The 22428-nt window shown below is 58.2% G+C and overlaps 7 protein-coding genes across 7 annotated transcripts; all 7 read right to left on the bottom strand.

Moving 5' to 3' along the window:
- Positions 1-2249: 2249 nt before the first annotated feature.
- On the bottom strand, positions 2250-2405 carry LMJF_08_0610 (conserved hypothetical protein; the record flags this gene model as incomplete). The annotated part of the gene is made up of 1 exon (XM_001681038.1): positions 2250-2405. The coding sequence occupies one exon, from the start codon at positions 2403-2405 to the stop codon at positions 2250-2252; it is 156 nt and encodes a 51-aa protein (XP_001681090.1).
- Positions 2406-2906: 501 nt separating this feature from the next.
- Positions 2907-3338, bottom strand: LMJF_08_0600 (hypothetical protein; the record flags this gene model as incomplete). The annotated part of the gene is made up of 1 exon (XM_001681037.1): positions 2907-3338. One exon carries the CDS (start codon positions 3336-3338, stop codon positions 2907-2909), a length of 432 nt encoding a protein of 143 aa, XP_001681089.1.
- A 5112-nt stretch (positions 3339-8450) lies between these two features.
- LMJF_08_0590 (hypothetical protein) lies at positions 8451-9872 on the bottom strand (the record flags this gene model as incomplete). Its single annotated transcript, XM_001681036.1, has 1 exon — positions 8451-9872. One exon carries the CDS (start codon positions 9870-9872, stop codon positions 8451-8453), a length of 1422 nt encoding a protein of 473 aa, XP_001681088.1.
- A 2162-nt stretch (positions 9873-12034) lies between these two features.
- On the bottom strand, positions 12035-12538 carry LMJF_08_0580 (hypothetical protein; the record flags this gene model as incomplete). The annotated part of the gene is made up of 1 exon (XM_001681035.1): positions 12035-12538. One exon carries the CDS (start codon positions 12536-12538, stop codon positions 12035-12037), a length of 504 nt encoding a protein of 167 aa, XP_001681087.1.
- A 2842-nt stretch (positions 12539-15380) lies between these two features.
- Positions 15381-15920, bottom strand: LMJF_08_0570 (conserved hypothetical protein; the record flags this gene model as incomplete). The annotated part of the gene is made up of 1 exon (XM_001681034.1): positions 15381-15920. One exon carries the CDS (start codon positions 15918-15920, stop codon positions 15381-15383), a length of 540 nt encoding a protein of 179 aa, XP_001681086.1.
- A 1253-nt stretch (positions 15921-17173) lies between these two features.
- On the bottom strand, positions 17174-17887 carry LMJF_08_0560 (conserved hypothetical protein; the record flags this gene model as incomplete). The annotated part of the gene is made up of 1 exon (XM_001681033.1): positions 17174-17887. One exon carries the CDS (start codon positions 17885-17887, stop codon positions 17174-17176), a length of 714 nt encoding a protein of 237 aa, XP_001681085.1.
- Positions 17888-19903: 2016 nt separating this feature from the next.
- On the bottom strand, positions 19904-20941 carry LMJF_08_0550 (translation initiation factor-like protein; the record flags this gene model as incomplete). The annotated part of the gene is made up of 1 exon (XM_001681032.1): positions 19904-20941. The coding sequence occupies one exon, from the start codon at positions 20939-20941 to the stop codon at positions 19904-19906; it is 1038 nt and encodes a 345-aa protein (XP_001681084.1).
- Between the last annotated feature and the right edge of the window lie 1487 nt (positions 20942-22428).

Genomic DNA, 22428 nt, shown 5'->3' with positions numbered 1-22428 from the left:
ATGATGCGTCGATCGGTGCACGGCAGCAGCGAGAGATACCTCCTTCTCCTCTCCCCGAAAAAAAACAATCAGACAAGAAATCCCCCCCAAAGAAACCAATCGACGCTGGCCCGTGCAGGAGACACTTGGGACAGAGAGCGAGAACACGTGTGCGTGTGTGTGGAGGGAAGGAGGTGAGCGCGGCGGCGGCGGCGGGACGGAGAGGAGGAAGAAGGAAAAGATTTGTTCAGCTGCGAGAACAAACAAGAACATCAAACAAGCACAGGAGAGCGATGACACACACACACACACACACACACACACACACGGACACACAGAGGGCGCGCGCGCGTGCGAGTGTGCGATCGTGTGTGATGTTCTATGTGTGCTGACCGCCACTATATACGTATGGATACGTGTGTGTGTGTGCGTGTGTGTGAGTATTGTTTCGTTTCGTCGGGTTTCTGTGTTGTTCGTTGGTTCGACTATACTTGGATGTTGTCTTTCTTGCCCTTTCGCCTCGTGTCGGCGTGTGTATGCCTTCCGTTCTCACGGAAGAGGTGAGGAGAGGTGAGGGAAGGGAGGGAAGGTAGCTGCCACGCAACGGCCACAGACGAAGGAAGGATAACGTCACACGTGAGACACGTACTTGTGTGCGCGCGGAACAGCGAAGAACGCGGTGAAAATACAAACAATGAGAAATACATCATGCGTGTGCGTGAAGCAAACACACACACACACACACACACACAGAGAAGAGAGAGGGAGATGAGAGGCGAGGAGTGGGGGTGAGTGGGAGGGGAGCGGGCGGAGATGGACCATGTCGTCGATGAAGCATGTGTGTGTGTGTGAGAGAGAGAGCAAGAGGGAAAGGAGGGAAGAGGGAGTCAGTTAAAGATCGTGTAGAGGCAGCAGCGTCTTTTTTTGGTATTTTCGCGCTCTGCGTGCTATACTCAACAGCGGCGTGCATCATGAAGAGAGGCACACACACACACATACACACACACACGCGAGCGCGCGTCCCGATTCACTATTAGCCTTGTCTTGCTTTTTGCGTTGTTCATCACTCTCCCGTCGGTACCGCGTTGATGCCAAAACTATTGGGCCGCGAGTGGCCCCCCGCCCGGTGACAGCACGAAAGTTAAGAGATATAGATGATGAAAGGGAGAAGGGGGAAGGGGTGTGTCTTCAGCCGCGTCAACGGCGCTCTGCCACCCGTGCATCGAGACCCCGAACCCCTGCCAGCATAGGTGTGCGCGCCGTGCGTGCAGACGATATACACATGGGTTTCGTGCCTTGCCGTGTCAGACACATACACACACATACAATTGTATACACACTAGAATCAAATTACCGTAGGCACATACCATACACGCGGATATAAACATAAGAGAGGTGCACAAACACGGGGAGGGAAACACAAAGGCGTGAGGGTGTCCTCTGATGGGACGCGGCGGCCAAATACGCACCGAGAGGGAGCACACCCACGCGGAGGACGTCTCTTGCTTGTTCCTTTTTCTGGATTCAGCCTGCCCCCCCCTCCTCCCCCCATTTTATCGGCCGTTAGCAACATGAGCTCCTATACCCCCCACCCCCACACCCTCACCCCACCACTGGCCCCCACAGGTGTGGTGCAACGCAGCCGTGAACACACACACACACACACACACACGTGTTACAACACATGTGCACACCCGCTCGCAACACCGAGGCGATGAAGAAAATGAAAAGGGACCGACTGCGGGAGGGAGGGAGGGCGACGATGGGCGTTCTGACGATGATGCGCGTCGCTTTATCTCTCTTGCTCTATTTTCGGGTGCTGCTGGCGCTGCTCACCAGCCCACATCATTTTTTATCGCCGTTGGATATAAGCGTCCGACGGTGTCTCCGTGTGCGTGCGTGCGCGCCACGATCACAGCGATCATCACATAAAACAAAGTTTTAGTGCCCCATGACCATCCGCATCAGCAGGAGTACATCGAATCCAACAGCAAGGCTACATCCCCCCTTCCGCCCACCAATCAGCGTCGCTAGAGAGCCGCCGCAGCGCGCGAGCGATCTCACCCCGCCAAAACAGAAGGATGCGCAAGATCCCCTCCTAGCAGAGAACGTCTGCTGATGACGGGGGGGGGCGGTGTACCTGGATGCGTTTCACTGCGTGCGTGGGCTCGGCCAAGCGGGTGCGTTCTAGCGCATGACTGTGCGCACAGGGACAGCAGAAACCCTCCAAAATCGGCCAGTGGAGAGTGAAGGAGAGGGTGGGGATACGTTCATTTTGTGCGAAGAATGAAGAAGCAGAATTCCAGCAAAAAAAAGCCAAAGCCCACGAACAACAGCAGCAACAGCAACAGCAGCAGCAGCAACAGCAGCAGCAGCAACAGCAACAGCAGCAGCAGCAACAGCAGCAGCAGCAGCAGCAGCAACATACACGGTGATGATAAAATATAACCGAAAAAGGCGAGAACCTGCGTCACAGGAAAGGTGCCCCATCGTCTGAGGGACTCTCTGTACTGCGTGTGTGCGTGTGTATATATATGTGCTCACTAAACACGCACATACACATTACACATACACATACACACACACACGCACACGCACGCACGGAGTACAGGGAAAGAGGGAGACGGACAATCTTGTCTTCGATGCACACGTCCACACATACACCCACGGTTGTGCCACCCACCCACCCCCTACGGGTCCCTTGGTGCGCGGCATCCCCTCTTCACCACCGCCCTACTGCATCTCTCGTTTAGTCTTCGATGGGGTCGCGTTGTTCATCTTGCCCGATTCCATTACCTAACGCCGAAGGCAAGGGCCGCATGGGTGATGTCAAGACGTCGCTACTCCATGTGCGAGAGGGCGCCGTGGTGCCATGACCTTCGTGGCCACCCCCTTTTCTTTTTCCCTCTTAGTGCTTTCCACAAATCTCAGAGAGGAGTGTGCAGCGGGTTGCTGTACGACGACTGCTTGCTTCGGCTGCACTGGTCCGCACCCTGGCTCCTTGCCTTGTCATCAACGCTGCTGCTCTCGATGCGCGTTCGACTCATCTCGATTTCCTTCCTGCGACGGAGCTGCTCTGAGTGCTTGAAGTGGTGCTGCACCGCGGCGTAGAGCACCATGACAACCAGCAGGAAGACAAGGATCATGATGACGAAGCCAACCCACCAGTACTGGGTAAAGAAGGGCACCTTCGCTTCGTAGGTGCGACGAACGTACGGCGTCGGCTTGGGTGTCTCGACGTTCGCCTGGGCGAAGAGCAGCGCGCCGCCAAGAGTCGCCAGGAGCGCCGCGGCAACGAACAGCACGGAGAGGGGCCCCTTTCGCTGCCGCGCTGCCCCGCATCCGTGACCCGCTTCCATGACTCTTATGGACGACAAATACGGACAGACACAGAGGGACGAGACGACACAAGAGGGCGTCGCCGCGGCCGCAAGAGAGAGGCGCTCGACAAGTCTACCGAACACCTCACAGACCAGCTGCACCCTTGATGGAGCACCTTGATGGAGGCGGAAGGAACGGGGAGGCAGGTGGCAGAGAGAGCGAGCGAGCGAGAGAGAGAAACACGCAAAAGAGGCGACGACACATACACAGACACATGCAGAAGAAGATGGGTGATGGTGGGTGGTGTGTCATCTGATGAGCACCGCCTCACGTTATTGCTCGTATATGCTGGAAGATAGGGCGCGGAAGCAAGGAGACGGAGGAGGGCGGAGAGTGTACATCGATAAAGAGGGAGGGAGCAGGAAAGACACGCACACGTGTGCGCAACGGTTCGTATAACAGCATTTTTTTGTTGTTGCTATTTCCTTCAAGGGAGCAGAAGGGTTGCGCCATGCAAGACGACAAGACGAACACGCTCGTGCGCGCTGCTTGTGTTTGCACGGGTAGTGGGCACCATCCCCACCTCACCTGTCCCCTTTCCCTCGTCTCCGCGCTTCGTCATCTCCCGTCGGCCTTTTCTGCAGCTGGACGTGAAGGGGCAAGTTCATAGTGGCGATAGAGCTGAAGCAAGGCGGATCGCACCGGGACCCTGGGGTAGGAGGGGGCGACAAGGGTCGACCCCGCTTCCCCACAACGCAGATGCTTGGTTGTAAAGACAAACTCGTGCACTGAACCGCCTCTGCTGCTGCACCGCGGAGTTGAGTCCCTCATACCTCCTCTTTCCTTCCACTGCGCACATACGCCGCATACCACCAGCTTCAGTGTGCGGAGAGAGAGGGGAGGGGGAGAGGGGGAGGGAGGAGGTGTACGCGAGCAGGCAAAGACCAATATAGAAATAAAAAACACGAACAAAAGTCAGGCACAACTCACACCCACGGAGTTCATGTAACGCATCGGAGAAGGCGAAGAAGGATGTTGAGAGGGTTGAGAACGATGGAGAGGAGGAAATCGAACGTGGAGGGGGTGAAGCAGTGTGTGTGTGAGGGAGGAGGGGGGGGGCGTAAAAAGAAAATAACAGGTAGAAAAAAATGACAATATATATCAAAGAAAGACAGAGAGCGTCACTGCGCATACAAGCCACACACACACACACATATATACATGCACACACATATACATGCACACACACACACACACACACACACACAACTCTCGCCTCTGTTTTTTTCTTCTGTTCGGCCTGGTTTCTTCTCTTTTACCCGAACAGATTCGCCTTGACATTGCTTCCTCTGCATCACGTGTGGACGTGTGTGTGTGTGTGTGTGTGTGTGTGCATGTATATGTGTGTGTGTTTGTAAGGAGGAGGACAAGGGAAGGATGCCGGTGCCTGTCAGAATCGGCACACAGACACACACACACCCACGCATGCGGGGTGGGAAGGGAGAGGGAAGAGGCAGTGAGAGAGAAAGAGAGAGTGGAAGGAAAAACGCAAATCTGACACACACACACACACACACACGCACACACGCACATATATATATATATATAGAATCGAGGGTTTGACACCGAGTGGAAAGAGGAAAAGAGTGACGCACATATGAGCAGACGCGTCACAGCAGCACGTTATGTTGCCATAGCGAGATAGCGAAAAAAAAAATGTGGTTCGGCGCTGCAAGACAGGCACACATAGACACATGATGATGCGCGGTAGAAGAGGACATGCCACGTACACGCGGAACGAACACTAAAAAGGGAGATGAACGCCAAACAAGACAGCAGAAAAACCACCGCACCACTCCTCCCCCTCCCCCACCCGTCGCTTCGACCGCACGTCTAGGCGTCGACGCTGAGCGGATGGCGAAGGGGGCTGGGGTGGACGCAGCCAAGAATGTGCAGGCCCGGCAAAACAACAACAACAACAAACGAAAAAGAAGAAGCCCACACCGCTTCACATTATCTCCCCTCCTAACGAAAACAAAGAGTAGCTCATAACCAAATACCGGTACGCCCTAGACAGATAAACATGCACGCATGCACAGACACGCCGATGGGCACAGAGATGCGCCCCCCCCTTCCCCTTCCCCTTCCCCTTTCCTCGGCAAGGGAAGATGAAGCACCAAGACACCGCGAAAAACAAAAACAAAAACAAAACAAAACAACAAAGGGACGGAGAGAGGCGAGCAGGTGGCTGCAACTGCTTCATGAGGCATATCTGCCACTCCTGCGCTGCCTATGAGGATAATCACTCGCGTGTGCGTGTGCGTGTGCGTTGAGCGTGTAGCGAGTAAGAGTAAGTATAGCGGTCGAAGGGGGATGAGAACGAAACTGGAAGAAAACGGGAGAAGGGCGGGCGGGCGGGAGGGAGGGAGGGGGCGGCTGGGCGGGCTGGGCAAAATATAGTGCTGGAAGTATACGCGGAGTCCAGAGAAGAGGTGTGCGGGGATGGGTAGCTGAGTGAACCCCCGTAAGTTGGCTAAATGAGGAATAAGGCGCAGGCAAAGAAACAGAAGACCCCCCCCCAAAAAAAAAATGAAAAGGTGTACGGCGATTCGGGAGGGGAGCAGGAGGAAGGGCTGGTGTTGGTGAGGGGGGGGGACGAAGGAGGAGGTCACTTGTCGGCATTCCGCGTCACCTGAGAGCGAGCACTTGTATGTGCGCAACCGCGCACACAAAGACAGAAAAAAACGACAGAAAAGATCCAGTGAGACTGAGCGTAAGAGAGGAGGTGGTGATGAGTACGACGACACGGGCCTTCCCTCGCGCCCCCACCGACTTTCCACAGCGTCGTAAGTCAGCACCGCATCCGCATCCGCATTTGCGGCCGTCAAAGTCGATCAAGCACACACACACACATACACACACACTCACGATCCACACGAACAAATGAATACACGGCCACACCGAAGAAAGAGAGGAAGTGCCGTGCATGATATAGAGAAGGGGAGAGGGGAGGGAGAGAGAGAGGGGAGGGAGAGAGAGGAGGGAGAGAGGGGAAGCACCTTTTTTTTTACGATATTTTGTTCGTATATATCGTTCGCTCTCTGTACTGCGCTACGTATACCAACATATGTATTTAGTACACACACACACACACACACACACACACGTATATGTATATATACGTATATAGAGACGTGTGTGTGTGTGTGTGTGTGTGTGCCCGTGTGCTTCCCTCTGCCATTTCGCGCTCTGGTGCGCCTTCCTTTTGCTGTACCGTAAAGAAAGGACCCCGAACAAGCGAACAACAAAACCAAACAACAACAACAAAGAGATGAGCAGGGAAGACGTGCGCATGTGCCCTGCTTGCAAATATATATATATATAGATGTATATATGAACAAGAACAACACAACGAAAAAAAAAAACAACAACGACGACATCGTAGAGCTGGGGGGGGGGCGCGGCGAGGTGTTGAAAAGGAGCAGGGAGACGGACGATGCATAGGCAGGCGTGTGCGCCATCCCCCAGCACCACCCCTCCCTCTTCCTCCACGCCGACGGCGTTACAGAGCGTGTCTGTGTGTGTGTGTCGGAGGGGAGAGCGAAGGGGGAGGGAGGAGGAGGCTGTCCAGCGCCTTCGTTCTCGAGCATCGCAGCCCCCACACCCCTTTAAAAACACATACATACATGTGTGTGTGTGTGTTTATGTTTACCGCTTCGTTGGACACTGACGAGCAACAACAACAAAACCGAAGAAAGAGACGGAGGCGACGTCAGCTCGGCCAGACACACCGACACCAAGTACCCAAGCAGACCAACGATACCGCCTATACCCACCACCCCCTTCCTCTGAGTCCCCCGCAACCAAGACGCCCACAGCATCTCCAATGACACTGACGAAGAAGACGATGGCGACGTCACGACATCACGACGCGGTGGCGGAGTCGCCTACGCGTTTGTGCAGGGATTGGAGTTTGCGTGCTCAGGCACCCCCAGTCAGCATCAAGACATGCGAGAACGATAAATCGAAAACTCTAGAGTATGCACACACGGCGGGCTGGGCTGGAAAGAGCGAAGGGGGGGGGGAACCAACAAAACAACGAAAAAGGGGACCGTCAGTTACCGTCAACCACAAAGGAAGCCTCCATGCATTACTGCACCGAGGCAGCTAGCAGGGGGAGGGGGGGGGGAGAGAGAGAGAGAGAGAGAGGTGCGATACGAGACCCAGCTACGCGGAGAATGGGAGGCGGAGCTTCCTCGAAGCGCGCTCCTCTGCTCATGTGGGCGGATGCGACGACAGGTTCTTCGAAGAGCTCATCATCAACGGAGTGCCCGCCCTCCACTCCAGCGAGTCAGTGCATGCGTGGTTACTGTGCATTGTGGCGGTGCTGCTGCCCATCGAGCACACTACTGCCCCAAAAGGCACAGATCTGCGTGGAAGGCGCTCGCAGCTGCCATCCTCCTCGCGTTCGCCGCCGCTGCGGATATGATGGTCGCGCTCGGCTCTCGTGGAGTTCGACTCAGCTAGGCTGCCGCAACGAAAGGACATCGAACGCGCAAGAGCTGCATCGCACCTCCCCCCCCGCGTTGGCGGTTATGGGTGTGCTTCAGCGCAAGGAGCATATATGCACACCTCTTGTGCCTTTCCTGCAGCGGCGCTGCCGGACTCTTCCGACGCAGGCGAGAGCGTCCTGTGGTGAACGGCGTCGGATTCATATTCCCCTCGCAGCTGGCACCACACACGACGCACACGACGATCGCGTCCTCGATACATACCAGCACTGCCTGCACGGGGCTGAGGGCGTCGTATCCGCGATAACAGACGCGCCATGACGGTGGTGCGTTGCTTAGCGCAGCCGCCACGAGGGGGGGGGACCACGCCGTATGGTCGCTGTTGGATAGAGCCACGCCAGTGACGACAGCGTCCTGCAGGCGCTGCACAGCATGACCTGTTTCGCTCCTTCAGCACCCCAAGGCACAACGAGAGCAACACCCTTCGTCGCTTCGGCTGCCGCATCACCCTCGGCAGGTGCAATGGGGGTGATCGCTTGCACGAACGTTGAAGGGTGACACCATCCATGACAGTGGAGGGAGGGCATGGGAGGCGCTGCACTACCCCGTGTACTCGCACCGCAGCGGCGGGGCTGCTGGTCAAGGGGGACGTGACGATCCAGGGAAAAAAGAAGGAAGCAGCGGCACCAGGCGCGACTTCTGCCGTGATGCGCGGCTCACGCTCCTCTCGGCATCGGCGAGTGCAAGCAGTGCAGAGGATCCGTGGCTGTTGGCGGGGGCTGCGGCAGCGGTGGCGGCGGCGTGCATCGTCCCCGGCGAGCGCGGATCCAGCGGCACTGGTGCCGTTTTCATCGCAACAAACACATCCGCTGCATCGACTTCGGCATCCGTTTCATACTCGAGCCCCATGTCTAGGATCGACGGCCACCCCGGGAGTACGGGGGTAGGACTGGAGTGAACCTGACACAGCCGCACATACGGCACGAGCACGGGAGAAGTTGACGGACACGTCTTCGCCGCGACTGCTGCTGTGGAGGTGTTGGCGGCGGCTCTGTTGCCCGCCGGTGATGCGGATGACGACTCTGAGGAGAGATACGTCGACGACTCAGATGATGGAGCGAACCAGGTTGTTGTGTCGGCGACATGAGCCGCTGCGGTGATGGCGTTTACATTACCGCAGCTTCCGCGGCCGTCAGAGCAGCGCTCCCGACGATGGTGACCACCACGACGGCGACGAGGAGCTTGCAGTGTCGCACATGCATCGCTGGCCGCACACGGGGACCAGGACGCGGCAGGGGACAGGGAGAGAGATCTCATGGCGTGCACCGGGTCGGCTTTCATTTTGCGCGTCAACGACACGTCACTGTTCTCGTCAGCGGCGGCAGCCGGCTCCTGATCCCCCAGCGGAAGCAACTTGGCCGCAGTCGGCATCTTCAGCACCGCTAAGGCCGTGTTGTCTACCCAGTCGGAGAGCCTTTGCTTTGTGTCCGCACCGCTGCTGCCGCCGCTGCTTGTCTCGCCACACCGGTGCGCGCATAACCGCAGCGGCGTCCTGCCCAACACCGAAACTGCCTCTGCTGTGGTGGTTTCGCCGCGTACGCCCTGCGCGCTGTTCTCCCCGTCATCCTCGTCGCTCTCCATGCAGTTCTGCAGCTTCATGAGGCGGTACACTGTCAGATCACTCATCTGCAGGCTTCCCCGAGCGGCTGTGGGAGTGGCCTTCGAGGTCTCCTCCCCCCGCGCTGGCGATGCATCGCTCTGCATGCCCGTCATAGTGTACGCTGCCTCGCTGCGTGCTGCAACGAGGGAGGCCGGCGGAGGGTGTAGTGGCTTTCTCGGCGCGCGGCCACGTCGCACCGCACGCCGATGGTGCACCACGGCGAGCACCATAATGGCGAACCCGGCAAAGTAGAGGGAGAAGACGATGACGTAGGAGAGAATGGCGAGGGATTCGGTGAGCGGCGACGTGGTCGACACAGCCAGCGGCGGCGCACGCTGGCGCTCCACGATCCGTTGACGGTGCGCTCGTGCAGCATGGTCTGCATGGTGCGTACTCACCATCTTGTGGTCGCAGAGGATGCGGGTGACAACACAGTGCGAGTCGGTCTCGCTCTTCTCTATGTATGCCCGCGCGTAAGGGAGGGAGGATGAGGGGGTGGGGGAACGGTATATGAGGCGGACCGCGAGGTAGCACAGAGGAAGGAGCAGGTGCAGCGCTGCAAGTGGGAAGAAACACACACAAAAAGAAAATGGTGTTGGGCCCTCTTTACGCAGCGCGCGTGCACCGGTGTCGAGCACTGTTTCTGGGCGCCTCCGCGATGCTCTGCATACGCGTGCGCGGCTGGATGCGGGAGCCAGAGAAGGAGCGTTGCGATGTGGCAAACTGCTAAACGCGTGTTCTTCGTCCTCCTCTGTCTCGAGTGTGTGTCTGCGTGAGGCGGAGATGGGGGTCGGGGATTTCAGTCCGTGCGCGTGAGTATGAACGCTTGCCGAACTTCTGCGATGTGCCATACCAATAAAGCTGATCCGTATAGAGCACGCGACACAAGAACTCACATGCCGCAGCGTCCGAGGGGAGGGGAGGGAAGGGGGAGGAGGAGGTGTTACAGGAGAGGAGGCGGGACATGAGAGACGATGCCTTCGACACCGTGCGTCTCACGCGTGCCGTGGAATGGTATGCGTGAATGCCAAGCCGAATAGGTCCGCTGCATCTGCTGTGTTCCGGGAAACAGGAAGCGATGCACGCGCAACATGTTCCTACGTGCCCACGGATAAACACCTGCGCTCCACACACGCGATACGTCTCTGCTTGGCCTGTGCATGGCCGCGTACGACGTGTGTGTGTTTGTGCTGTGGAAAGTGTGGAGACATTGCGCCTGTACACGGCGGCCTGATCACGTGATGAGTGACGAAGAAATCTGAGAACTCGTGAACACTTGCGCCTTGTCCTTTTCGGACATTATCCGGCATGACAGACACAGACACGCACACACACGCATGCAGCCCTAAACATGTGCACATTTGAAGAAGACCACAAGCTAGCACACATCTGCACATGCGGAGAGGAGCGATGTGGCATTGTTTCTTGTTACTTATCGACTTCGCGTCTTCCTTTCCGTGTCAACGGGAGAGAGTTGGGGGCACCTCCACCGCACAGTACGTCGACGGCTCGTAGAGGCAGCCCCTTCACCTTCCCTCAAAGCCGTCGTACAGCCCTCGCCACATACCGACCGCTCTCTGACACACCGAGACGACGCGCGCTGCGGGAACGGCGGCGCGATGGCGCTGTAGAAGCACGCAACAGCAACCGCGAAAAACACAAGAAAACGAAAGAAGGATGCACATACATGTGGAAGGACGAGGGGACCGCGAGAACGTGTGGTGTGCCCCCCCCCCCCAAACAACAAAACAAAAAACGGCAGAGGGTGGGTGGGGTGGGGCCACAAACATGAAACAGATCACGACTGTGCGCATGCGCACAGACACGGCGACAGACGTTGCTTTCTCTCCCTTTCACCCCGTCGAGACAGCCGGCGACGACGAAGCTGAAAGAACAACAACACACAACGGAAGACGAGCAACAAGTACACATGGACATCAGAAGAGGAGGAAGAACAGTAACAAAAAAGTAGACAGACGTATAACGAAATTACATACATGTGCACATACATACAGCTCTCTCTCCATGCATATATATATATATATATGTATATATGCATATATGTATATATGTTGTTGTATAAAGAAAGCAACCAAGGCGCTCGCCGACGCAGTCCACCGATAGCTGCACGCGCACATCATCACGTGAAGAGCACAAGCGCAACTACACCAGCACCAGCACCAACACCAGCAGCGCTGTCACAGCCTAAAGAGCAGCTAACAGAACTCTATCCGCTTCGAATATGCTGTATAGCTCTCATGCGCAGGCCCGTTGTGAGAAGGAGGCCCGGGAAGCGGGGGCAAGCACAGCTTCGAGAACGGCTACGCACATGTGTACACTTGCCGGATGCGAGGGTTGTGAATGGAGGGAGGGTGTGAGAGGATGGATAGACAAGCATAAGGACCTAAACACACAAAAAATGCGTGCGCGCACACGCGAGAGCGCAACAGAAAAAAAAACAACAGGAAGAAAGTGTGTATGTGTGTGCGTGTGTCCGTGTGTGTCGCTTGCTTCTCGGTGGGGGCAAACAAGAACAAGTCGGAACAAAAACAAGATGCCCGTGTCAGGTGGCACGTGTTCTCAGCACCACGCCCTGCGGCTGAAGCGGGTTCACGTGCAACACAACATATTCGTCGCTCTCCGACGTCGTCGTGCTGTCGCTGCCGCTGTGCCAGATGTGAGTCTCTTCGCGCTCGTCGCGGGATGCGGAAGGATGAGCATTGAGCACTGTCGTCCTGCGTTCGCTGCTGTTGCTGCTGCTGCGACGACCCCGCTGTGCACGCAAGCCCGTCGTACCGCGGCCCAGATCGAAGAAGCCGTTCGTCACGTACGCGTGCGCCACCACCTTCTTCGCCTTGCGCTGCTCCGAGTACTCGAAGTGGTAGCAAACCCACAGCGCCAGTACCATGTAAGCGGCAAGCACCACCAGCACAATAATGATGATGCCAGTGTACCAGTGGGTATTGAAGAAGGACTTCGCCGGCAGGCGGTGCTTCACGCGCTGATAGACGACGCTGTTGCTCGGGAACTCGACTTCGGTGCCGTCCATCGGCACCGGGGTCGTCATCCATATCGCCGTCTGCGAGGAGCTAGGAAGGGATCGGGTCGCTGCAGCGTCGGAAGAGGCGGTGGTGAGGGCGGTGCTCGGTGTTAGGCAGCACAACACGCACCACAGCGCGAGTGTTGAGAGAACGAGGGGCTTGATCACTGAGCTCGTCCTTGTGCTGCATCGCGTGAACGACGACGACGTCGAGCGTGAGGACAGATGAGGGGCAAGCATCGCATTGGTCGCCGCAATCGGGCAGTCGTGTTAGGGACCGTGGAGAGTATTTCCCCCACCCACCCCGCTCGCTCTTGTTGTTGAACAGGAAGTCGAGTGGGGCGCTAATGGGGGCGATTGGTTGGGAGGGGGAGAGAGGGAGAGAGAGAGAGAGAGAGAGGTCCCGCACAAACAACAACAAGAGAAGCAACGAGAAAAAACGACGGCGTGTCTCCGCGTGTGGCCACGCCGAGGGACGACAGCAGAGCAGAAAAAACAAGCAAACGAAACAACGGCCGTGAGGACCGTTCAGAGGCGGCGTTGGTGGCGGCCAAGAACACGGGGCATGCATACACGATGGAGTTCTGCGAAGAACCACAAGAGTGATGATGATGATGAGGATGAGGATACCGCACACACTCGCAGAGGCGGAGGACGAGGCGACGTGAAGAGGGATACGGAAAAAAAATGAAAAAACCGTTTGCCGACACGCGAGCGGACGAGAGTTTGACGTGAAGTGCAGCCAAGAGGGAATGGGGCTCTACACACACACACACACACAGCGCATAAAAGGATGGCGATGGCGGCGACGGCGGTGGTGCAGCCTATGCGTTTCGTCCGTGCGGATGCATCGCAGATGCGCCGCGTGAGAGGAGTGGGAGGGAAGTGAGAACGCGGAAGAGAGATGGAGAGATGAGGGCGGACAGTGTCTTTTCATTGCCGATGCGTGGAAGCCGTCGACCCCGGCTGGGTGTACAAAGTGGTGATCAGAGGCCGGAGAGGGAGAGAGGGGAGGGCAGAGCAGAAGAACGCTCCCGGCCCACGCGTGTGGGTGCATGTGCGAGCAAGTGGAGTGCACACCCACCCAACCCCACCGACTAACCCTCAGGCTGAGGTACGCATGCGTCGGTGACACGCTTCCTGTGTGTGTATGGGAGGTGCAGCTTCTCCCAGAGCGCACGCCGTTCTTTAGCTGTCTGTTGCTCCCTTCTCTTGCTTCGGCGCTGCTGCTGGTGCTGCTGCTGCTGTGGGCGTCTCGGCATTCGTGTCAACGTAGATGCTCACGAAGCACCCATGCACGCGCCGGGTACTAGGACGCGACTCGCTCCCCCAGCTGCCACTCCCTTGTTCGTCGCGACCCAATGCGATCACCGGCGCCTTGCTGTTTTGTCTTCTCGTGCCGCGTGACGCAGGCGTGTAGGCGCCATACCACTCGATGAGGCGTTCGAAAAAATAAGGGAGGGAGAGGGCGAGGGAGGCGATGGCACGCATCAGCGATCAGCGTTTTCACAACACACCTGCCAACGACCGACTGACGTGTGCGCCTACGCGCGTGTGTGTGGCGGGATGGGAATGAAGGGGGAGAGGAGGGAGGGGGGGGGCTCTTCTCGCGATAGAACGTATCGCCCCCCCCCCCTCCTCTCCCCATCCACCCCCCCCCGCAAGCGGAAAAGTATCGAAGAATCAACCCAAAATACGCACAAAAAGTACGTGGAAAGGCAGCAGAGCAGTTGCGCCGAAACACACAAACTCAGCCAAGGGGGCGCACATCCTGCACACATAGCACCTGCTTTGCATGCACGGCCCAGCAGACAGAGACAGGCAGACGACTAACATCCGCCCCCTCCCCCATCCCACCCTCTCTGCACGCGAACGCGCGCACTCTGCGGCCACCAGCACAGCAAGAGGAGCCCTTACACACACACACAGACACACACACACAGAAAAGTATTCACACGTGTTGTTTCCGTGCCACCGAAAACAACCACACAGCACACACATGCGCACACGCCGACACCCCACCCCACCGTACCCACACCCACAACGGAGGGAAGGAGACCCCGAGCACGGCGACAGGCGAGGCAAACCACTACACGAAGTAGAAACGGCAGCGTCCTCTCTGCATCTACACCGATATAGATAGATAGCTGTACACATAGATGTTCCAGATGCAAGTGGAGAGAGAGAGAGACGAGGAGAAAGAGGGAGTAGGATGATGATGTTGGGCGGAGGACAGGAGACGTAGGCACATGCACGACGGTTATGCACCAGCGGGAGACAAGGTATGGCGGGGACCCCACATGGCCACACACAAAACAGAAGAAAACATAGAGAACCCCAGAGAAGAGGCTTAAGGGGCTGCATACATACACACGACAGCACCGAAAAAAATGAACGAGAAGAGTGTGGAGAGGGTCCGACAGCTGGACGCGTAGGCGCACACGCACAACGCGCACAAGTGGCGGATGTGAAAAAAGGGCTCTGAGGCAGATGACGGCGGTAGCGGTGGCCGCTCGGCCAGTCGCAGCGAGCATGATTCGAGAGTGAGCAGAAGAGGGAGACAGTGAGAAAAGGAGGGCCTACGCGGACACGCGCCACAACGGGGCTGACTCGGCCCTCGCCCCCCTCCCCCCGTGGTTCGCCCACCTCCTTCTTGTTCTGTCAACAGCGGGCGAAGGGCGTCCCACGTTCGCACCCCCCCCCACTCCCAACCTTTCCACACGCAAGCCCCCCACCCCTCCAACACCTGTGCGCCACGCCAAGTGCACGCACATGCTGCGCTCTTCCCTCCGTCCTTCTCTTCAAATATTGCTGTTCGTTTTTTTTTTGGCTTCCGCGTTTGCCGTCGCGCTCACTGTTGCTGCTCCTCTTAGCGCTGCAGAGGGTTCATCTCGATGATGCTGTCGTCAGCCTCCGACAGCGACGGTAGACTCTCGTCTTCGTAGCTGTCATCGCTGTACGAGGAGGATTGTACAGAGCTAAGCGAGAGACCACGCGACCTTGCTGCGTGCGCCCCGGCAAGCGCCGTCGTCGGCAGCGGCGCACCATGGCCGTCCTCGCCGTCGAGGTTGAAGTAGCCCTTCGTGGCATAGGACTCCCCCACCACCTTCTTCGCCTGATGCTGAGCGTGAAGGTCGAAGCGGTAGATGACCCACAGCGCCAGTAAGATGTAGAAGCCGCAGACGGCGCACAGGATGAGGATGATGGGAACGTACCAGTGCTGGAGAAAGAAGTTCGCCGGCGGGATTGTGTGGTTCTGCGGCTGGTACGCCACGGCGCCGGGCGGGTATACTATGGGTGCGCCCCCCGATGGTGGCAGCGTGGTTACCCATACAGCATAGCTGCAGATGCCGGTCACGGCGGAAGCTGAGCCCTGTGCAACGGCCATCATCGCGCTTGGCGTCGTCATGCACAGCACGCACCATGCAGCAGTCAGGCACAGCAGTATGAGGGCGGCATTGCTACGCTGCGGCGCGCACGCACAGACGGAGACGGTGGACGCCATGAGACCGCGGTGAGAATACAGTTGCGAGCAGGAGAGATGCGGGGGCGCCTGCAGAAAAAAAAACGAAAGAGGCTGGCCAAGGCGCCAGGGAGAGAGGCGAAATGAGTAACGGAGGCTCGGCCGGGCAAACACCAAGAGGCGCGCACAGCGCACTAGCGGCGGGTCGATCGCTGCGTAGGGGACGCAGAGGGGGTGCTGCGAAGATACTGGCACGTTCGCGTGCGCGAGTGTAGGCGGAGGCGGGTTGGCGACTTCTCGAAAATACGCCTGGCCAGGAGCGCAGAGAAGCAATGTGTGGGGTGACGCAGCTGGCGATGATGGGTGGTGGCGGATTGTGTTCGGTCGTGTATGTGTTGGAGAGAGGTGCAACGTTAAGGATGATGACGGTGATGCCAAGGATGCAAGACATATACAGCAGAGGCAGAGAAGGTGGACCAGGAAAGAGAGCGAGAGAAGTACGCAGGCGCACATGCATGCGTGGCGGCACCCTTGAAGCTGACGGGCAAGAGGCGAGGCACGGAATACGGACAGAAGGCAGTAAGAGTCCGTGGAGGGAAGGTGAGGCAGTTAACCCTCGTCGTTGTGATGCCGCTCTTCAGCACTCGTTCCCTTTCACCCTACCCCAACCAGCTCTCAGGTGCCTCGCTGTGATTTGAGCGCGCCTGTGACAGATCCACTCACGCCGTACACGGTATTTCTTCCCTTTCCCTCACTGACGCACGGTCTTGCCTGCGTCCTGCCCCGCGCGGCGGTCACCGACGATTCGTAGAAGGGACTCTGGCCGTCGTTACTCAAACACAGACATAGTAATACAACACGCAACCAGAGAGAGAGAGAGGGAGAGACTGTGCCGACGCAGTCCTCGTAATGTGCTCCTGCATGCATCAAACCAACGTATGCTTGCGTGCTCGTGCTTCCGTGGATGAACTCCGAGGAGAACTGTGAACCTTAAGCGTGACGATGAGGAAGGAGCGCGCGGGAGGAGATGGCACAGAGGCTGTATTGAAATGGCACGAGCATTCTTCTTCACCTCCGACCAACGCACACACACACACACACACACACACACACAGACACACGCACAGATACAGACTCAGACATACCGCTCGTAGGCATGCGAGAACCGCACCATCTTTTTTTTTGTTGGTTCTGCGAACTCAAAATCCTAGCCCCAGCAGCCAGTGGTGCAGCACAGCACGGCCATCCAAGTTCACATTGTACACGTACACGGAGTGGCTGCGCACAAATATCTTCTTGGTCGGAAAGATCTTCATCAGCTCCTCCTCGAAGCGGAACATGTCACCCTCGATGTTCTGGATCCGCATATAAAAGGCTGGCATGAGCGTCTTGGCGTTCATGGAGTAGACCTTGCCGGGGAGATGGCCGTTGCTGCTGCGGTGCACGAAGAAGGGGATCACGTCGACCGGGTCCGCGGGGCCGAGCGGCGGCGCATACCCGACTGCCGAGTCGCGGCCTGCCACTGCGTAGTACGCCGGCGCATCCGGCGACGCGGAGGAGAGGCCGCTGGAGGCGTGGTACACGCCAGGTGGCAGCCGCTCTCCGGCAGCAGCAGTGCAGCTTGCATTCGTAGCAGTGGCCGGGACAGCGTGGATATGTGCCTGCAGCGTGCGAAAGTCGTGCAGCGCGTAGCGCAGCGGCAGCTTCAGCAGTTCATCGTAGATGTCGGAGCGGAGCTGCCGAGACCACTTGGAGAGTGTCGGCTTCAGTAAAGGTATGCGCTGGCCGCTGAGCGACATGGCGGCCCCATCGGCCATGTGCCGCAACTCCGGTGTGTGCGCGTAGTGGGTCGCGGCGAGGCTGTTCGCCTGCGGCGTGGGGTTGAAGTGACCTGCCATACGCCGCGGTTGCATGCCCTCCGGAACGACGTTTACGAACTGTCCTGCCGGAGAGCGAAGGTCGAGCCCTAGCGCCGGAGAGGAGCCGGAGCCGCCAAGCCACACCCACCGCACAGTCGACTTGCGGAGCATCTAGAAGAGAAAAGGTGGTGGTGGTGAGGGGTTGAAAGGGCAAGAGACACTGACAACCCTTATACCAGAGAAGGGAGCACAGCTTGGCAAGCTCAGAACCCGTGCATGCTGCAGTTTTTTTTTTTTCGTGTGCGTGTATGGAGACGTGCGCGGGGTGGGAGGGGGGTAGGGGGTGGTTGGAGAAGGGGAGGCACGCGCACGCGCGGAATGGCGAAGTAAAAGAGAATGTCAGCCAGGAGCGAGGGCTTGTGTGAGGGAGCGCGAGGGGATAGCTTTCGTGTGGTTCGGGTGCACCTGGCAGTCGCGTTTGCCTACTCGTGGCTGAGTAACGACGAGGTAGTGCCGTGCTCCGGACGCCCCCCTCCCTCGCCCCCTTCGGCACCTCTCCAGCACGTGCAACCGCTCACAACCGCCAGCAGCTCATCAGAAAGTGAAGTACCAAACAACATACATGCGTGTATAATGGCGGTTCCCTCTCGTCGCGTGCAGGTCTCGTTGAGACGAGGCAGGAGGCGAAAAAAATGAAACGGAAGAGGCACGCAACGCATGCATCTGCGTAGATGTGCGGCGCACAGCAGGCGAGCCTGGCGGGCCCTTCATGATGCGTCTCGCGGCTTCCTTTTTGTTTCGTCGCTTCTCTGCATCTGCCAGCGCTGCTGATACCCATTTCTTGCTTGCCGTTGATGTTCGCCTTCCGTGTTAAAGAGTAACGACTTAAATATCCACCCACACACCCACACAGTCAGACCCACGCACACGCATGCTCACACATGCGCGTCCGCTTTATCAACGCCTCCTTTACCAAACTTCTTGTTGTTTCCCACTCCCCCCTCCCCATTGACGTCGCTGCTCTTCGAATACACCGCGCATATGCTGCTGTCCCGCATACTCGGTCATTCGCGTGCGCCGCCACGCCCAGCGCCGGTGCTGCGGACATCAGCATGGCCGGTCACTGCCGTTCCTTTCCTCGCTTTTTTTTTTCGCATGGGCGACTGCCCGCCAACCTGTTTTTCCTCTGCTTGGTGCGTATGGCCGTGAGCGCACAGCCGTCCACCGAGCAAGGAGAAGACGCGCACACACGCGCGTCGAGGCGCTCGCGTAGGCGGGATATCCAACGTTGCGCGCCACGACGCAGGCACACATACAGGCGCTAAGGAAATCTGATCAGCAGCGAAATCCGAAAAACAAAAAAGGAAGCCATCATCATCATTATCGTCCTTGTCCTTGCCACCAGGACCACCATGCATTCACCCACACAAACGCCCCCAAGACACACACACACACACCACACACACACACCACACACACACACACACGTACGCGCGGCGTCGTTAGAGCACCAAAGAATAGTGTGGGAAGAGCAACGACAACGACGCCAACGAAAAGAAGCACCGCAGCTCAGCAGCGGCAGCCGGCAGCACGCTACGGCTGCCGTCGTAACATGAGAGAGATACACAGACATCTGTTCGTGTGCGCGTGCATGCATCACTGTACAACGGAGGCGGTGATGGACGTGCTTCGTGCTCGATAGGCGCTTGCCGAGGAGCATTAAAAGAAAAAGAAAAGATCACACCTGGCAGGACCAGCTTGAACCACGGAGCGAGGAGGGTGGGGTTCACATCGGTGTGAGCACATCGCACCAAGCTCCCCGCCTCTGGCCCCTCCTCAAGCACCGAAGACGACCGCGGTCGTACCCCTCTCCGCTCTCTCGTCCCTCACCACAGAAACGGGCCGTGTACACGTAAAGGATGTGACAGGCAAAAGACGGTAGAAGAGGCATCCTCCATCGTCGCACGCGTCGTCGTGGGTGCGAGAGAAGGAAGGCGACACGAGAGCTTCCGTGGTCGTGAACCCAGCCGTCTCTTCCTCCCTCCTCTCTGAAAAAGACACGACGACAGATCACAGGATCATGGCGGCACGCTGGCGAGAGCGCTTCTCGATCTGAGCGCTGAACGTGGCCGTGCCGGCGGCCGTGACCGTGCGGGTCGCAGTGCACACGTTGCAGCGCAGCTCCAGACGACGGCCATCCTTGGTGAGCGTGGTGTCAATGCGGTGGCACGAGTTGCACTTCACGTACTCATCGAGGTACTTGATGAGCACACGATCAAAGTCCGTCTGCTTGCGGATCTCAAACTTGAGAATGAGTGCGTTGTTGCTATCGAGGTTGCCGCGGATGGACAGCTCCTTCTCAATGAAGTCCTTCACGTCCTCCATGGGGCGGTGAAAGGCATCGCAGATGCGACCAAAGTTGGCGATAACCGTCTTCTTCTTACCCATTCGCTCCAGGATGGGCACCGGCAGCTGGTTGCGCTCCGTCATGGCGCTGCCTTCATTGTTTCGGTTCAGAGCCTCGAAGAGGCGCGTCAGCATCGTGTTGTAGCGGTAGCCCTCCGCTGCCTCCTCCTCGGCGCTACTGCCGTTCGCCTCCGCCGCGGTGGCCGAGCTCGTCGTCGCCACGTCGAGGAAGCGCTCCACACGCTGGTTCTGCTGCTGCTGCATCGTCGACTCCACCTGCTGCTCTCTCTGCGCCATCAGTTCCTCAATCACCGGGCGGCTTGCGCGATTCATTATGTCCAGCAGTGCGGCATACGTCAGCGCGTCGTAGTCGATCGCCTCCATTTCTTCAGAGAACTCGTTGGGCGGCGCTGCGGCCGCGGCCGAGGACGGGGCATCCTCGTTCGAGCCGCCCTCCGAGTCCGCCGTCTCGGCCGAGACGGCGGACGGCGCTGTCACCTGGGTTGCCGTGGGGTCGGCGTGCAGCGTCATGCTCGGCGCGCTCACCACAGCAGCGGCAGGCGCCTTCGCGCGCACGCGGGCCGGAGGCGCTGCCGCCGTCGTCTCCTGCACCGTCGTGGTCGTCTGCTGCTGCTCATCCTCGCTGCTGCTCTCGTCGCTGTCGGCGTTGCGACGACGCTGGCGGCCGGCTTCGCGCATCATCCGCGTTCTTGCTGTGTGTGTGTGTGTGTGTGTGTGTTTCTCGTAGAAGAGGACGTAAAGGGGGAGGGCGGGAGGGGCTCTCTGCGCCTGTCTGTGTGTCTCTTGGGCTTGCGTGGAACTGTGATAAGAAAACGACCGAGTTTGAGGACTTCACTTTCTTGATGTGGCGCGTAGTGGTTGGCGGCCACGCATGGGTGACCGAGTATGGAGAGAGGGAGGGAACGGAAAAAAGAGGACGGGCCCCATGAGGGCGATGAGAGGGCGGAAGGAGTTCAGTGAGTGCAGCTGTGCGGCGAGACAGGGCGCGGGAGGGGGGGACAGAGGTCTGCTGCCCTACCTGCGCCATGGAATGCGCATGGACAGTCTCGCCCGCAACGCAATGGCCACCCGCATCCCATTGAACCGCATCGATCGTCGTGGCAGCCTGCACTGGCTGGTGTGGCTCACACACTCCTCCTTTTCCTGAGGGGTGCGCCGTAGGCGATGCGCACGTGAGCGATAAGGGCTGAGAAGGGGGTGCAGCAGATGACGATGAGGGGGTGGGGTGGTGAGCGCCTGGTGATGAGAAAGACACGCAGCACACGACGGCCCCATACGAGAGAAAGAGGGAAGGAAGAAAGTCGGCGAGAGCCACGCCATAGGGTAAGTGCTGGAGAGAAGGGTGGGTGGGCGGGGGCGAGAAAAGGAGACACCGACGCAGGCATTCCAGCTCTCTCTCTCTCTCTCTCTCTCTCTCCACAACTGCACGCAAACACAAGTACACACAACACGGACAACGAAAGGGAAAAAGAGATCAGAGTGGAGGACGTCTCCTGGTTTCGTCATTCCTATTCTGGATTCAACCTGCCCCACCCCCCATCCCCCCGATTTTCCGACATCAACAACATGAGCTCGCCACCCCACCACTGGCACTGCCACAGGCCCCCACCAGTGTGGTGCAACGCAGCCGCGGACACACACACGCACACACACACACACAAGAAAGGGGGAGGGGGGAACGAGAAGGGGATCGGGTGCCAGCAGCACTTTTTCAGTGGACGTGAACGCACCACGCGAGCGCACACAAATCGGCGTCGGAGACAACAGAATATAGAAAAGGAGGTGACGTGCACCCCGACACCGACACCGACACACATGCACGGAGACCATGCGCGCGCGAAAAAAGGCACTGGCACGCATCTGCCGACGTACATGAAGGGCGGAAGCTGAAGACGTGCGCATCCATGTGGGTTCATCACCACACCCGCAACAAAAACCAACGGAGCATGGCATCAGCAGCCCGCGGGCGCGCCAAAGGATGGACGCGCCGTGCAGCCCCTCCTCTGTCGAGAGAGCCACTGAGAAAGAGGGAGGTAAGAGGAAGGCAGTCCGGCGGTTGCACAGCCGCTGCCAGCGCAACTTGCTCGTCGTTTTCAACGCGATGTCCATCGAGTACGGCCCTTTACTCACCTGTTTCGTCGATAAAGAGAGAGAGGTGTAGTGTGTGT

This window comes from Leishmania major, chromosome 8, assembly GCF_000002725.2.
Source record: "Leishmania major strain Friedlin complete genome, chromosome 8".
Classification (NCBI taxonomy): Eukaryota; Euglenozoa; class Kinetoplastea; order Trypanosomatida; family Trypanosomatidae; genus Leishmania; species Leishmania major.
The sequence above is the reverse complement of the archived record's forward strand: the minus strand, read 5'-3'. Positions and strand labels throughout refer to the sequence as shown.